General features: G+C 43.3%; 1 protein-coding gene across 4 annotated transcripts in view; it reads right to left on the reverse strand.

The window, feature by feature from the left end:
• Window positions 1-3,398: 3,398 nt before the first annotated feature.
• The window catches only part of APLF (aprataxin and PNKP like factor), a 91,546-nt gene continuing 80,518 nt past the window's right edge, over window positions 3,399-14,426 (reverse strand). For 3 of the 4 annotated variants that reach the window (XM_084625269.1, XM_084625268.1, XM_084625271.1), the window contains one exon: window positions 3,399-6,186. In XM_084625269.1, coding sequence (XP_084481395.1) covers window positions 5,978-6,186 — 209 coding nt within the window. In that variant the 3' untranslated portion in view covers window positions 3,399-5,977. The remainder of the gene's footprint in view (window positions 6,187-14,426) is intronic. The other variant, XM_084625270.1, reaches the window with a different exon arrangement.

Below are 14,426 nucleotides of genomic sequence, written 5' to 3' on the forward strand. Positions count from 1 at the left end.
CAAGATCTTCAGACTAGCATACAATTATCTCATTGATTAGAAATAAATATGAATAGGGAATATATTGCATATGAATATTCTGGGTGAAATTCACCCTGTGCACAAAGCCCATGAACCACTTAGGTCCTCCTAAGGGCTTACTTTGGCTTAGGTGATTCATATACCTTGTATCATCTGTTCTACAGAGATCCATTTCACTCTATGACTTTAACAGTACCAAGAGAGAAATACAAGTGTTGAACTTTCCCATTAAAAAAAATATAAAAATTAATGAGTGTTTGAAGACTGAGCTTTACCTCCTATTTATGCATCACATGAATGAAAACTAGAAGGAAAAATATATTTTTATAAGTAAATGGGAAAGATACCTGAAATGAAAAGCTTTTTTAGTTTCATGTTCTTGAACTATACATCCGACATACAGTAGTTTGGTTGTGGGGATTGGAGAGGGAAATACTTTTTAAATATACAGCACCTTCTGTTATTTTTTGGATGACCTGCTCACAGTCTACAATTACCTGCAGAAGGAGAAAATATCTGTTACTAGAGAGCTCTTTAATCCAGCAGACAAATGGCATGACACGATCCAATGGCTGGAAGCGAGTGTCAGCAGTGTTTAAACTGAAAATAAAATACACATTTTGAACAGTGAGGATAATTAATGGCTAGGACAACTCATCAAGGAATATGGTAGATTCTCCATAAACTGGAGTCTTTCCATTAAGATGGCAGAAAAGAGATCTTTCTAGAAGATATGCTCTAGCTCAACCACAAGTTGTTGGACTAGATATAGATTTAGTGTGGCCTGTGTTGTACAAAAGATCAGATGAGATCATCATAGTAGTCCCTTTTCATCTCAAAATCTACAAAACATGACCAAGTGCAGCAGAATCTAGCCCTAAATAAAAGTCCTCCTTCCTTGGACATTTCTTGGACATACTTAAGAGAATTATTCTACCATTATATTATGTGAATATAGATTAAAAGAAGATTAGCAATAATTATTTCTCTACAATTTATACCTTCCTTGGGGCCAGAGAGGCCAGAAAGATGCTGAAGCATGATATCCAGTCTGCCACTTATTATTATTCATATCATCATAGTGTTCACCCCTAAAAGCTGAGCTACAGCAGCTCCATCTGGATATAATCTCATGCATGTGGGAGTAATATAATCTAGAGCAGGGGTTCCCAAACTTGGTTCGTGGCTTGGTCAGGATAAGCCCCTGGCGGGCTGCGAGACGCTTTGTTTACCTGAGCGTCCGCAGGTACGGCCGCTCCCAGCTTTCTTTATAACTCTTCTCAATTCTAATTCCAGGTCGAGCATTCTAAACCTAGGACAGGGAGGGAGGAACCCTCAACCTCCAGTCTTCACTGTCACAATGATTCCTGACTCCATCAGCAATTCACTTATGTCCCAATCCACAAAGGTACTTAGCTACCAAACCCCCAGATTTAGCAAGCATACAGACAAACTCACCCCAAGGATCATGTAGCCTCTCCTCCTTCACAAAACTCCCATCATGCTTATAATAACTGGTGCCATGAGACCAACCACCTGGCCTGCTTCCAGTCCTCTCTAACGTTGCCCCTTCTGCATCAGGGGACAAATCACCTTGCACAATCTGCACAAGATTCAAGACATGCCACATCTATATTTGTAGTTAATACATTTGCCTTTAGTCTGACCCAGTATGGCTGTTCTTATGTTCTAAACTATTTTCTGGGTCCTGCTTTGTCATGCCTGGAGATCCATTAGCTCTTCCCCATATGCTAATTAAGCAGATTGGCAACCAATGGGAATAATTTTTTTGGTCTTTTCTCATATGATCAGATCCTCCCTACTTTTCTACTCCTTTCCTCAGTCTTCCTCCTACCTAGAAGAGCCAAGCAGAAAAGGAGATGGAAGGAGAAAATGGAGCTGAATATTTGAGGATTCCTAGTCAGAATTTTCAAAGTAGAATTTTAGTAATTCCAGACACTGCTACGTGGGCAATTTATTCGCTCCTAGGATCTGACTACTTCTTAGGAGGCATAATATTCCTCTATATGCTCAACTCATGCAGATCTTTATGCATTGGTATATTGCATGTTAGCTTATCAAGGTTCCTCTGAACTCTAGGGTACAGATGTGGGGACCTGCATGAAAAACCCCCTAAGCTTATTTTTACCAGCTTAGGTTAAAACGTCCCCAAGGTACAAACTATTTTACCTTTTGTCTCTGGACTTTATTGCTGCCACCAGCAAGCATCTAACAAATATAACAGGGAAAGAGCCCACTTGGAAACGTCTTTCCCCCCAAAATCCCGCCAAGCCCTACATCCCCTTTCCTGAGGAAGGCTTAATAAAAATCCTCACCAATTTGTATAGGTGAACACAGACCCAAACCCTTGGATCTTAAGAACAATGAAAAAGCAATCAGGTTCTTCAAAGAAGAATTTTAATTAAAGAAAAAGTAAAAGAATCACCTCTGTAAAATCAGGATGGTAAACACCTTCCAGGGTAATCAGATTCAAAACATAGAGAATCCCACTAGACAAAACCTTAAGTTACAAAAAGACACAAAAACAGGAATATACATTCCATTCAGCACAACTTATTTTATCAGCCATTTAAACAAAACAGAATCTAACGCATATCTAACTAGATTGCTTACTGACTTTTTACAGGAGTTCTGACCTGCATTCCTGCTCTGGTCCCGGCAAAGGCAACACACAGACAGAGAGAACCCTTTGTTTACCACCCCCCTCCAGCTTTGAAAGTATCTTGTCTCCTCATTGGTCATTTTGGTCAGGTGCCAGCGAGGATGTCTTAGCTTCTTAACCCTTTACAGATGAAAGGGTTTTTCCTCTGGCCAGGAGGGATTTAAAGGTGTTTACCCTTCCCTTTATATTTATGACATAGCCACATATATTTACTCTGGAAATTAAATGACTTATGTTTTTAGAACATTTTCCCACTTTCCTCCCAGGCTTCCCCCCCAAAAGTCTAAAAAAAATTAAGACGAGAGTCAGGAAATTAGATACAAACTTTTGAGTTCGGCTCCCACCACTGCACAAGAACTCAACTTCTGTCAGCGATTTTAAATCTGAAATAATAGGGTGCTCAGGGGATGGTAATGAGATAAAGAGCAACTGACCCCTCACTGGCCAGTCTAATGTGGTCTAGGTTAACAGTGACCAAAAGTTATTAGCATGGGAAGGCCACCACCTGACTGGCCAGATCTGGCTCACTAGCAGGCAATGTGTGGAAAGCTTGGGGAAAAAAGGAATACATATACTTTGGGGAATCTCATTTACACCTCAGAAATTTTGGGAAGAAAGTATCTGATTGATATTTTTCAGAGTATCAGCCGTGTTAGTCTGTATTCGCAAAAAGAAAAGGAGTACTTGTGGCACCTTAGAGACTAACCAATTTATTTGAGCATAAGCATTCGTGAGCTACAACAAATCCATCACATTTCAGACTGGAAGCATGGAAAAGTTATTTTGCTTTTGAGAGCGGGAGACAGAAAGGAAAAATATCAGAACTCAGGCTTGACTTAAGCAGACGATACTGCAGCATACTACTATAACAACTGTGGCGGGCTCTTGATAACAGTTGGTCAGTTACCCTCTCCATATAATTTTTATTTCAATCCTGGGGGGATTATATTTAATAATATTATGTAAAGCTACAAGTGATTTCTAGATTTGTTTTTGTGATTAGATGTATGACCTTGATAACCTCCACAGATGAAAATCGCTACTTTTATTTTAATAGAAAATTCTAATTCAACTCTTTGGAGCGGCTCAGATGGACATTCATATTGTCACACTACTGAACAGAATGTTTCTGCTTGCTGAATGTTGCTAAGGTCACATATGAAATCAGATAAACTCAGAAAACTCATCTATGACTAGAATTATTTTCAAGTGAAACAACTCTGACAGTAAACAAATTATTCCCAAATTCTCAACATGCAGAACAAGATCATGAGTCATCATTTATACTCAATCTTCTAAAGTCTGAGCCAGATTTCTGATGCACAATTTTTGAAAATATTATATTGCTTCCAAATACAGCTCAATACAGATTTAGACACTAGCAGGTTATTTGAACTCCTTCGCTGAAGCCCTTTCAAAAAATTAAATAATTGTCAAATCACAAATCTTAATGGCTGAGAACATTTCTGAAAACCCGTAGTGCCTTTGCAGACATGGAGATACAAGCCAATATACATACTATTACATACAAAACTCCCCAACGTTACAAGAATGTTATATTTGCAAAGTCAAGCCTTCAAAAGTTAGTAAATTCCTGCATAAAGAATGCCCACATAACCTTAATTCAGCCTCCTTGTGCATACACGCTATGATACAATCTTTAATTACATGATCACATGCTATTTTTTCCTCTGCCATAGCTTCATTTTTTAAAAAAAGGAAACAAAAAACAATCCTAACATGTGGAACCATGCTGCCCCCAACCCCCTTTGTGCCTCACCCCTCAGAATTCCAATCAAGTCCCTTCCTCCTCTTCCTCACTGCCTAGGCTTCACCAGGAAGATCACTGAGAGCACAGAAAAGACTCTGCTCTCAGTTCCTGTACTGAGCACCACAGTGACCCATGGCCTCTGGGAGAAGCAACTGTAGAGAAAGTGCTACAGAGCCCCTGGAGAGGGGCATGCTCAGTCATTCTGCGGAGATGGTGCTTGCGCAGCCTGATTAAATGCAGGCGCTGTGAGGGGGTGGAGCATACTCAGCGCAGACGCAATCTTCAGAGAAGTCAGCTGCCAAACTCTAACAAGCTTCTAGTGAGCATGTGCAAAGTATGGAGGCTCTTTACTAAATATGGGCAGATTTTCACCAGGACGGCAAAAGGCACATCCCTGAAACCAGGGAGACAACCCCCTCCCTCTGCTAAATTTCAGATCCCTGCTCCAAAGAATGGATGTGCTGGATCTTCTCAACAAAATGGTTTTAAGATACTTTTTAAATCCAGGCAAAATAATGTATTTTCTCCTAACCTTGTATTCAGTAACGGCTAAACCATTTTTGCTGAAACTTTCCATTAACATTCAGTCTGAAAAGGTTAAAAGTTAGGGAAAGTTACAAGCCAATTGAAAACAGGGCCTTAATGGGAAGCATTAGGCAAACAAACTACAAGCTTCACTTAAATAAGCTCAGCATAATTTAGTCAGTTTGTAGAACCAGCCATTTAAACATAAATTGACAGTATCATCAGTGTACACTAACTGGAAAAAAAAGATACACTAGAATTGATTTGGGGACATAATTTGAAATTTAGCATAAATTTTAAAAAATGGGTTTTTCCCAAGTTATTTAGACAGTTTTCAAAATTAGCAATTTACACCAGGAATGTCAGAGAAATAAGTGCAATTATAAGGTGAAGACATCCACTATTAACAGCCTGGTAAAACTTAATACGATAGTGTAGGATAGCTGAATAACAAACTAATAAAAATAACTGGTTTAACAAAGACTTCCTATTGAACTGAGAATGATTTGATCTGCCATAAAAAAAGTTGTTCAATGTTACTTTTTCTTTATTTAGCATGGAATATATTACACTTTCGCAAAACTATAAACCTCCTTAAGGTAGGTCGACAATCCTTATTTGTTTGCAAGCATAGAAAGATATTCACGAGGAATGTTAATAGCTACATTCAAACCCATTAATCCTCCCTCTGACAATATGAGCTGTTAAGAAGTTGGAAAAGAGATGTTTTAAAAAAAAAGTCTTCAGTTAAACCACAATATAATCCCAGACTTTATGATTTGACTTCATCAGCTAAGAAGTTGAAGGCAAAACAATGTGTATCAAAAGAAAATGAAGCTGTTGCTCATTTTTTCCTCATTAAAAATCTGTTTGTAGTGTCTCAAGCACGGGTAAAGTTGGCTTTCAAAGTCATTCCCCAGCCCCCACCAATCCTGTAAACAGGTATGCTGTAAGTACTTCACATCATTTGGACAAAACTACTTTTTGGTTTTAATAAATTTTTGTGCTTCTTTCAAAAGTGTTTCAACATCTTCGTTATCTTTGTCTTCAGGATCTGGCTCCCAATCGGAATCTTCATCAGTAGGGTCATATTCCTCTTTCTCCTCGTCATCTAGAAAGCTGTCATTCAGATCATATTCATTCGGTTCACCATCATTATCGCTGTCCTCCTCCAAAACACTTTTTCCTGTGCAGGGCAAAATGCAGAGAGATTAAAGTATAGACTTCAAGTGCTGTGGAAAAATCTAGATCTACGAGGTGCTTATTATAATGCAGTTAGCTCAAGAGTTACAGTAATTTCACTTTTATTTTTTTTACCAGAAATTATTACAACCATTACAAAACTATTTATGGGATTATTTAGCTGTTCTATTAATAGAATACTTTGCACTTAGTTATATTTCTAGCACTTTGCACCCAATGATCCCAAAGCATGTATTAAGTAATCTTCTCATCACTGTGAAACATTGTACCCCATCTGACATCATGTACCCCATGTTCACCAATTTATAGGATTATGATATATTTTGTACAAAGTATGCCTTGTATCATTTGAAAACTCATAATCCACTGAACGTAATTGTCCTGTTAACATGTGTGTATCAACTGGATATGGTGCTACAAGATCTTGCTATATGATTGTTACTGAAATATGCTGTAGTTCTGGGTAACACCCTCAGTCCATTTTCTCAAAGACAAAGGCACCCTGGCAGGCCAACTAGGTGCTAAAAGCTAGGTGCTAAGATTGGAGATTCACCAGCAGGGGAGTTGTAAACAAGAAATTTACAGTTCATCTGAAGGACAGCTGGCAGCTCACATATGCCATGGAACTGCCTGACCTCATGACCCAGGAAAGACTTTTCCAGTACAAAGGGTTAGAGCATAAGAAGTGGGGAAAATGCCTCTAGACCTCTCCTTCGCCGTCTCTACTCACAGCAGCAAGATTGCTTGAAAGACAAAGGTGCACCACTGAACTGGGGGAGTGATCCTGCCCTGGAGGTTTTTCCAGCCAGTACAGTCTGCTGAAAGCTTGTGAGTGAAAGAAACTTTTTTGCTTTTAAACTTATTGGCCTTGGTAAAGTTTAGGAATTAGCTTGTGTGTTTATCCTTTTATTTATTTTGTAACTGATTCTAACTCATATACCTTATCATTTATAATCACTTTAAATCTTTCTCTAGTTAATAAACTTGTTTTACTGTTTTATCTAAACCAGCACGTTTGATTGACTCTCTACTCAGGTCAACTGGGCTGGTGCATATTCATTACCCTTTGTTGGAATGGCAGACTAATTTATGAGCTTGTACAGTCCAGTGGGTTACTGAACAAGACGCACATCTTTTGGGGGGCAAGGCTGGGATTGCGGGATATATGGGTGTCACCCTGTATCTATTCATGGAAGGCTGGGCATACCATTCATGCATTCAGCTGGGAGTGTTTTAACATGCTGGTGGCTGTGAATGAACAGAGCCTAGAGGGTTTGGTGTTCACTAGCAAAGCAGTGTAAAAGGCGTCCCAGTCTAGAGAGATAAGGGGACACAGCAGTTCAAGTTGCACCCTGGGGAATGTCACAACCACCACTATAAAATATTACTTTCATTTTTCAGATGGGTGAACAATGGCACAGGGAAGTTAAAAGACGTGCTGGAAGACACAGCAATCTGTGGAGGAGACAAGAGTACAATCCAAGAAAACCTAGTCCACAGTCCTCTGGATCTAACTACTTGCTTTGGACAATCCAGTTATGATGTGTGTGCCTAGAAAGGAATCAAATACTTGCCAACTCTGCCAATCTGGGCTGTAATCTACCATCTTGCTTGCTGTTTTACCACCTACCATCAGCTCTAAAAGGAGCAACGAATCATTTCCACCCAACCCCACTAACTTCACTGCTGAAAATGGTATTGTTTGTTACAAAAGTCACTAATGGCCCATGGAGCAGTAGATTCATAAGGGAACAGATAAGTGGCAGGTGTCCTAAATATGGTAAAAACAAAATCCTCACCATTTCAAACAAAACAATTAGAAAAGGTGTGAAAATACAGTAAAGTTGCAAGACAAAGGAAGGAAAAATTGGAAATAAGGAGGCATACAGGATTGAACAACGGGAGGGTGGAGAAGAAGAAAAAAGAAAAGCAGCAGAAAACTGAAGAAAAGAATATATTGATTCCACTGTGTCCCTCTCTTTGAAAGGATCGAGTCTTCTCATGAGAGTGATTTTCATAAGTACCTGCAGCTCCCAATGACTTTAGTAAGAGCTGGAGGTGCTCAAGAACTTCTGAAAAGTCTCCCACAATTGTCCATTAACCACCTCCCACCCTGCCCAGTTAAGAAAAAAAAACAACTACCTGCTTCAAGAGTATTTGGCAAGAACGAAAATACAGGTTGATGATTATATGATACTGGACCTATTATAGACCACATTCGGGACCTCTTAAGCCTGTTGAATAGCACCTTACTCATCAAGTAGCCCCACTGAAATATATGGGATCTTTGGAGAGTAGTGTATTGCTCAATGTGAGTAAAGATGGCAGATTGGCCCTCTTGGGTATAGTAAGCCCAGAACCTTAAAAAAAATCCCCCTTCACTTCCAGAGCACTACTTGTATCATCTTTAAGTGAACTGTTGTGTGGAGCTGCTGGCTATTTTCATCAGCCTATTGATATTCTGCCACTCTCCTACAAATAGTTAAAAATGGTACCAAAAAAAAAAAAAAAAGAAGCCACATTTTTTCTTGCTTCGTTTTCAGTCTCCAGCAAAGAACAGCGTAGGTGTTTTTATTGTTCCTTACGAAGTTTACTCAATCCCATGGCTCTTAAGGCAGCTTATTAAGCAAGCAGTTCTGACAAAACCGTCTCTTCTAGTGGCACCACATTTATCAAGATGACCTTGAGGCTCTTTTATTTAAAATGTGTTTACACAAAAGAAGCTCCAAGAGGATGCAGCACATCCTCTTTAAAAAAGCTATTCTTGGGAACTAGATAATTTGCTTGCTAGAGATACGAAAGCTCTTCGTAAGAGGATTCCATATAGCTGATAGCGAAAGCAGACCACTCATCTGGGTAGCTGTAGAATGGACAGGCACAAATTTTCAAACAGTGAACAGAATCAGTGACTACATGAAACCTTATTGACCCTTTTTGCTCTGATCCACCACCATTCTACCCTTAGATAACGTTTCAAACCCTGGCCTCTTATTCTATATAGGCACTAAGCAATTAGCAGTCCCTCTGGTGGCAGTTAGGATAATGATTACGAACGAAACATGTCAAATGTCATCTAGTCAGTGCCCTTCTCTTGGTTGCTAGACTTTAAATATATTTATATGGAAATGTCAGCTCTACTCTGCTTAACACTGCAGCTGTGCCACACAGCATGTACTAAAGGTTAATGGAACTGTATCTACCTGCAAGATACAGTATTCACAGCTGACAAGGACAGTCTCAAATGTGAACTTGCTGATCCTAGCCTTTTACAGGCTTTGACCTTTGGGAGCAACCACTGGACCCAGCAGATAGGACATTTTTAGAAAAAGTCAGCAAATATTAACCATTGCTGATTGTAGTGTTGCAGCTGTGTTAGTCTCAGGGTATGAGAGAGACAAGACAAGCGAGGTAATATCTTTTATTGGACCAATTAGCAGGTGCAAGGGACAAGCTTTCGAGCTTCACAGCAACAGCAGTTGATCGAATAAAATATATTATCTCACCCACCTAGTCTCCAGCAACAATTAAGAGCACTTTAATTAATCTAAGTTATCTAAAATAAACAGGAAGAAAGACATATGAGCACAAAGAAACAAAATGTGAGTTTACTCTCACTGAAAGTGCCTTGCATCTTTAATATGTAGACTCTCGAAAATAACTGAGTTATACCATCACCCTGCCACAGATATTCATGTTCAGCTGGCCACCTGCCTGTGTACACACACATACCCCTGCTACAGCTGACAAGGGACACGTTATTTGAATTGTATTTCTTGTAGCTGCACACGCCATAAAAAACTCAGACTTATTTTTAATGTAAGTGGGACTTAAAACTATTAACTGATAGGACTTCACTATGCAGATGATCCAAACTGGACTGCACGACAACTGCATTTGCTACCTCTGAAGCAGCAGTGCCAGAGGGGTGGCGCCTAAAGTCAGATACTGTAAGCAAACATGTCTCAAAGAAGCATGGTGAGTAGGAACAGCCAGACTAAGTATTTCAGTAATAGCAGAAGTAAGCACAAATAATGTGAGGAAATCAGATCAACCACTGATGGTCTCAGAAAGATCTTCAATTAAAGCATTTCAAAGCTACTCATGGCCTCTCGGGAAAAGACAGTTACCTTTTCCGTAACTGGTGTTCTTCAAGATGTGTTGCTTATGTCCATTCCAAATTAGGTGTGTGCGCTCACCACATGCACCGGTGCCAGAAGTTTTTCTTGCAGTGGTAACCATAGGGGACCGGTTCTGGAGCCCCCTGGAGCAGCACACACATGCTGCATTATAAGGGGTGCTGCCAGCTCCTCCCACCCTCAGTTCCTTCTTGCCGGAAACTCTGACAGTGGGGAAGGAGGGCGGGTCATGGAATGGACATGAGCAACACATCTCGAAGAACACCAGTTACAGAAAAGGTAACTGTCTTTTCTTCTTCGAGTGCTTGCTCATGTCCATTCCATATTAGGTGACTCTCAAACACTGCCAACGGAGACAGGTCCGAGTTCATGGACATGTAGATTGCAACACAGCTCTGCCGAACCCAGCGTCATCTCTGGCTTGCTGAGTGATGGTGTAATGTGCCATAAACGTGTGAACTGAAGACCACGTCATGGCTCTGCAAATGTCCTGGATGGGAACATGTGCCAGGAAGGCTGCCAAGGACGCCTGAGCTCTGGTCAAGCTGGCCCTCACAATTAGTGGTGGCGGGACCTATGCCAACTCGTAACAGGTCTGGATGCAGGAGGTGATCCAATTGGAAATCCTCTGCAAAGACACTGGAAAGTCCTTCATCCTCTCCGCTGTCGTGATGAAGAGCTGCATCGATTTGTGGAAGGTCTTGGTATGCTCCAGATAAAATGCTAGGGCATGTCTGACATCCAGGGCATGCAGCCTCCTTTCCTCACTGGTGGTGTGCCACTTGGGACAAAACACTGGGAGGAAGATGTCTGGGTTAACATGGAAGGAAGACACCACCTTCGGCAGAAAGGCCGGATGGGGTCGCAGTTGAACTTTGTCCTTACACAACATGGTATACAACAGTTCCGATGTGAGAGCTTTAATCTCCGACACTTGTCTCACGGATTTTATGGCTACAAGGAAAGCGACCTTCCATGACAGGTGGGAGAGGGAGCAGGAGCCCATAGGCTCAAAAAGCGGGCCTGTAATCCTAGAAAGAACCAAGTTAAGGTCCCACTGTGGGACAGGGGCTCAGGCCGGTGGGTAAAGCCTCTCAGGAATCGGACCGACATGTCATGTAAGAATACCGTCTGACCTTGGAGCGGCAGGTGGAAAGTGGAGATAACTACAAGGTGCACCCTGACAGAGGACTGGGCCAGCCCCTGGTTCTTAAAATGGAGCAGGTAATCTAAGATAGATTGTAAGGAGGAGTGCGTTGGAGAAATACTATGCTCAGATGCCCAGTGGGAGAACCTCATCCACTTGGCCAGGTAGGCCGCTCTAATGGAAGCCTTCCTGCTTTCCAGGAGGATTATCTGGACCTCGCTAGAGCAGCCTGCTCTTCTGAGTTTAACCACGCAACATCCACGCTGTGAGGTGGAGTGGGGCAAGATTGGGGTGTAAGAGAGGTCTGTGATCTTGCAAGAGCAGATCCAGTTGGATAGGAAGGGTCCAGGGAGAGGCCACCGCCAGGTCCACCAGTGAGCGAACCAATGTTGGTGTGGCGACACCGGGGCGATCATAATAATTTGGGACTTGTCTCTCTTGATCTTTGACAGGACTCAGCTGATGAGCGGGATTGGCGGGAACACATACATCAGTCCCCCCAACCATGACAGGAGGAAGGTGTCAGGGAGGGAGTCCTTGCCCAGACCCTGCAGGGAACAGAAGCGATGGCATTTCCTGTTCTGTCTGGCGGCGAACAGGTCCACTTGGGGAGTTCCCCACCTCTGGAAGAGCATCCGGGCTACCTCTGGATGGAGTGACCACTCGTGGTGAGAGAAAAAGGATCTGCTGAGGTGATCTGCCAGCATGTTCCTGACACCGGGGAGGTGATAAGCCTCCAAGTGGATCGCGTGCTCAATTCAGAAATCCTACAATCGGAGAGCCTCTTGATAGAGAGCCAATGAGCATGCTCCCGCTTGCCTGTTGATGTAGAACATTGAGGCCATATTGTCCGTCAACACTCTCACTCCCTCGCCTGCCAGGTGCGGTAGGAAGACTCTGCAGGCCAATCGTACTGCTCTGAGCTCTTTGACGTTTATGTGCAACGTCATCTCCTCCGGGGACCACATGCTCTGGATCTGGAGGTTGCCGAGATGCGCTCCCCAGCCTCGGTCCGAGGCATCCAATATCAGCTAGATGGAGTGACAAGGGCTGTCGAACGGAACTCCTTCCAGGACCGACAGTGGGTCGTCCACCATTGCAGCAAGGTAAGTATCGTCAACGGGATGGTAATGACCTTTTCCAGGTGATCTCTGGACTGGGAATAGACCATCGCCAGCCACTGCTATAAGGGCTGCATCTGGAGCCTGGCATGGCAGATGACATACGTACATGCTGCCATGTGTCCCAGCAGGTGCAGACAAACCCTGGTCGTGGTCAGGGGGAATGCGGAGACTCCCGCGATGAGGTCCACCAATGCTTGGAACCTTTCCTGGGGCAGAAATGCTCTAGCACAGGTGGAGTCGAGCACCGCTCCAATGAACTCTAGCTTCTGCACTGGAACTAATGTCAACTTTTTGTCATTTACCAGCAGGCCCAGGGATCAGCATGTGGCCTGCAACACTGAGACATCCCTTTGGACTTGACATCTGGATTGACCTTTGACCAGCCAGTCATCCAGGTACGGGAAGATCTGGATACCCCAGTGCCTGAGGTAAGTCGTAACTACCGACATGCACTTGGTAAACACCCTTGGTGCTGTCGCTAGGCTGAAAGGGAGGACCACAAACTGGCAGTGGTCTGATCCCACCCTGAAGCGTAGGAAGTGCCTATATGAAAGCATGCATCCTTCAAGTCAAGGGTGGCATACCAGTCTCCCGGATCCAGGGAGTGGGTGATGAAGGGCAGGGAGACCATGCAGAACCTCAGCTTCTTTAGGTATTTGTTGAGGTCTTGTAGATCCAGGATGGGCCGTAGACTGCCCTTGGCCTTTGGGATAAGAAGTACTGGGATAGAACACTTTGTTCCCGTACTCACAGGGAACCTCTTGCACCGCACCCAGCTGCAACAACCCTTCTACCTCCTGCATGAGGAGACTCTCATGAGAGGGGTCCCTGAAGAGGGATGGGGAAGGGGGATAAAAACTGTACGGTATAACGCTGCACCACTGTACTGAGCACTCACCGGTCTGAGGTTATGGTGGTCCATGCTGGGAGGAAAAAGGAAAGGTAGTTAGAGAAAGGCATGAAAGATAGATCTGGCGTATAATCTGGTAGGTCACCCTCTAGCGCACCCTCAAAAAGCCTGCTTGCTCCCCTGCTTATTTCAGGTCGAGCCTGATTGGGCTGAGGGAGGGGGTGGGTGGCTCAGGTGGCATTTGTAGCTCCTGCTCTTTTTGTGGGGCGGCTCCTGCTGGGGTTGGCTCCCTTGGCCCTGAGTTGGCTGTGGTTTGAACCGCTTATGGGCTGGACCGGGGACGTACAGCCCTAGAGTTTTCAGGGTAGTGCAGGAGTCCTTGAGCGCATGCAGCTTACTATCAGTCTGTGCTGCAAACAGGGCCTGACCATTGAAGGGAAGGTCCTGCATTGACTGCTGAGCCTCTGTCGACAGGCCAGAGAGATGCAGCCGGGATGCCCGGTGCATCGAGATAGCTGAGGCCATGGTGCGAGCTACGGAATCCACCGTGTCTGAAGCTGCCTGGAGGGCCATCCTCGTGCAGTGCCCTCCTCAAGGATCACCTGGAATTCCTTCCTGGACCCTCTGGGAAGCGAAAGCCTCAAACTTGGACATGGCCTGCCACATATTGTAATCCGTAGTGGCCAAGGAGGACAAGGTGGTTGGCCAATCTCAATTGAAGGCTAGAAGATGAATAAACCTTGTGCCCAAACAGATCCAGCCTCTTCGAGTCTTTATTTTTGGGCGTAGGTTCGGGTTGCCCTTGCCTCTCCCTTTGATTAACAGCCTCAACTACAAGAGAGTTTGGGACCAAGTGGGTGTAGAGTTACTCATGGCCTTTAGCTGGCACGAAGTATTTACGTCCAGCCCTTTTTGAAATGGGAGGCAGGAAGCAGGGGGTTTGCCACAGGGCATTAATAATTTTGA

Source organism: Lepidochelys olivacea (assembly GCF_965140295.1).
Source record: "Lepidochelys olivacea isolate rLepOli2 genome assembly, chromosome: 3".
NCBI lineage: Eukaryota > Metazoa > Chordata > Testudines > Cheloniidae > Lepidochelys > Lepidochelys olivacea.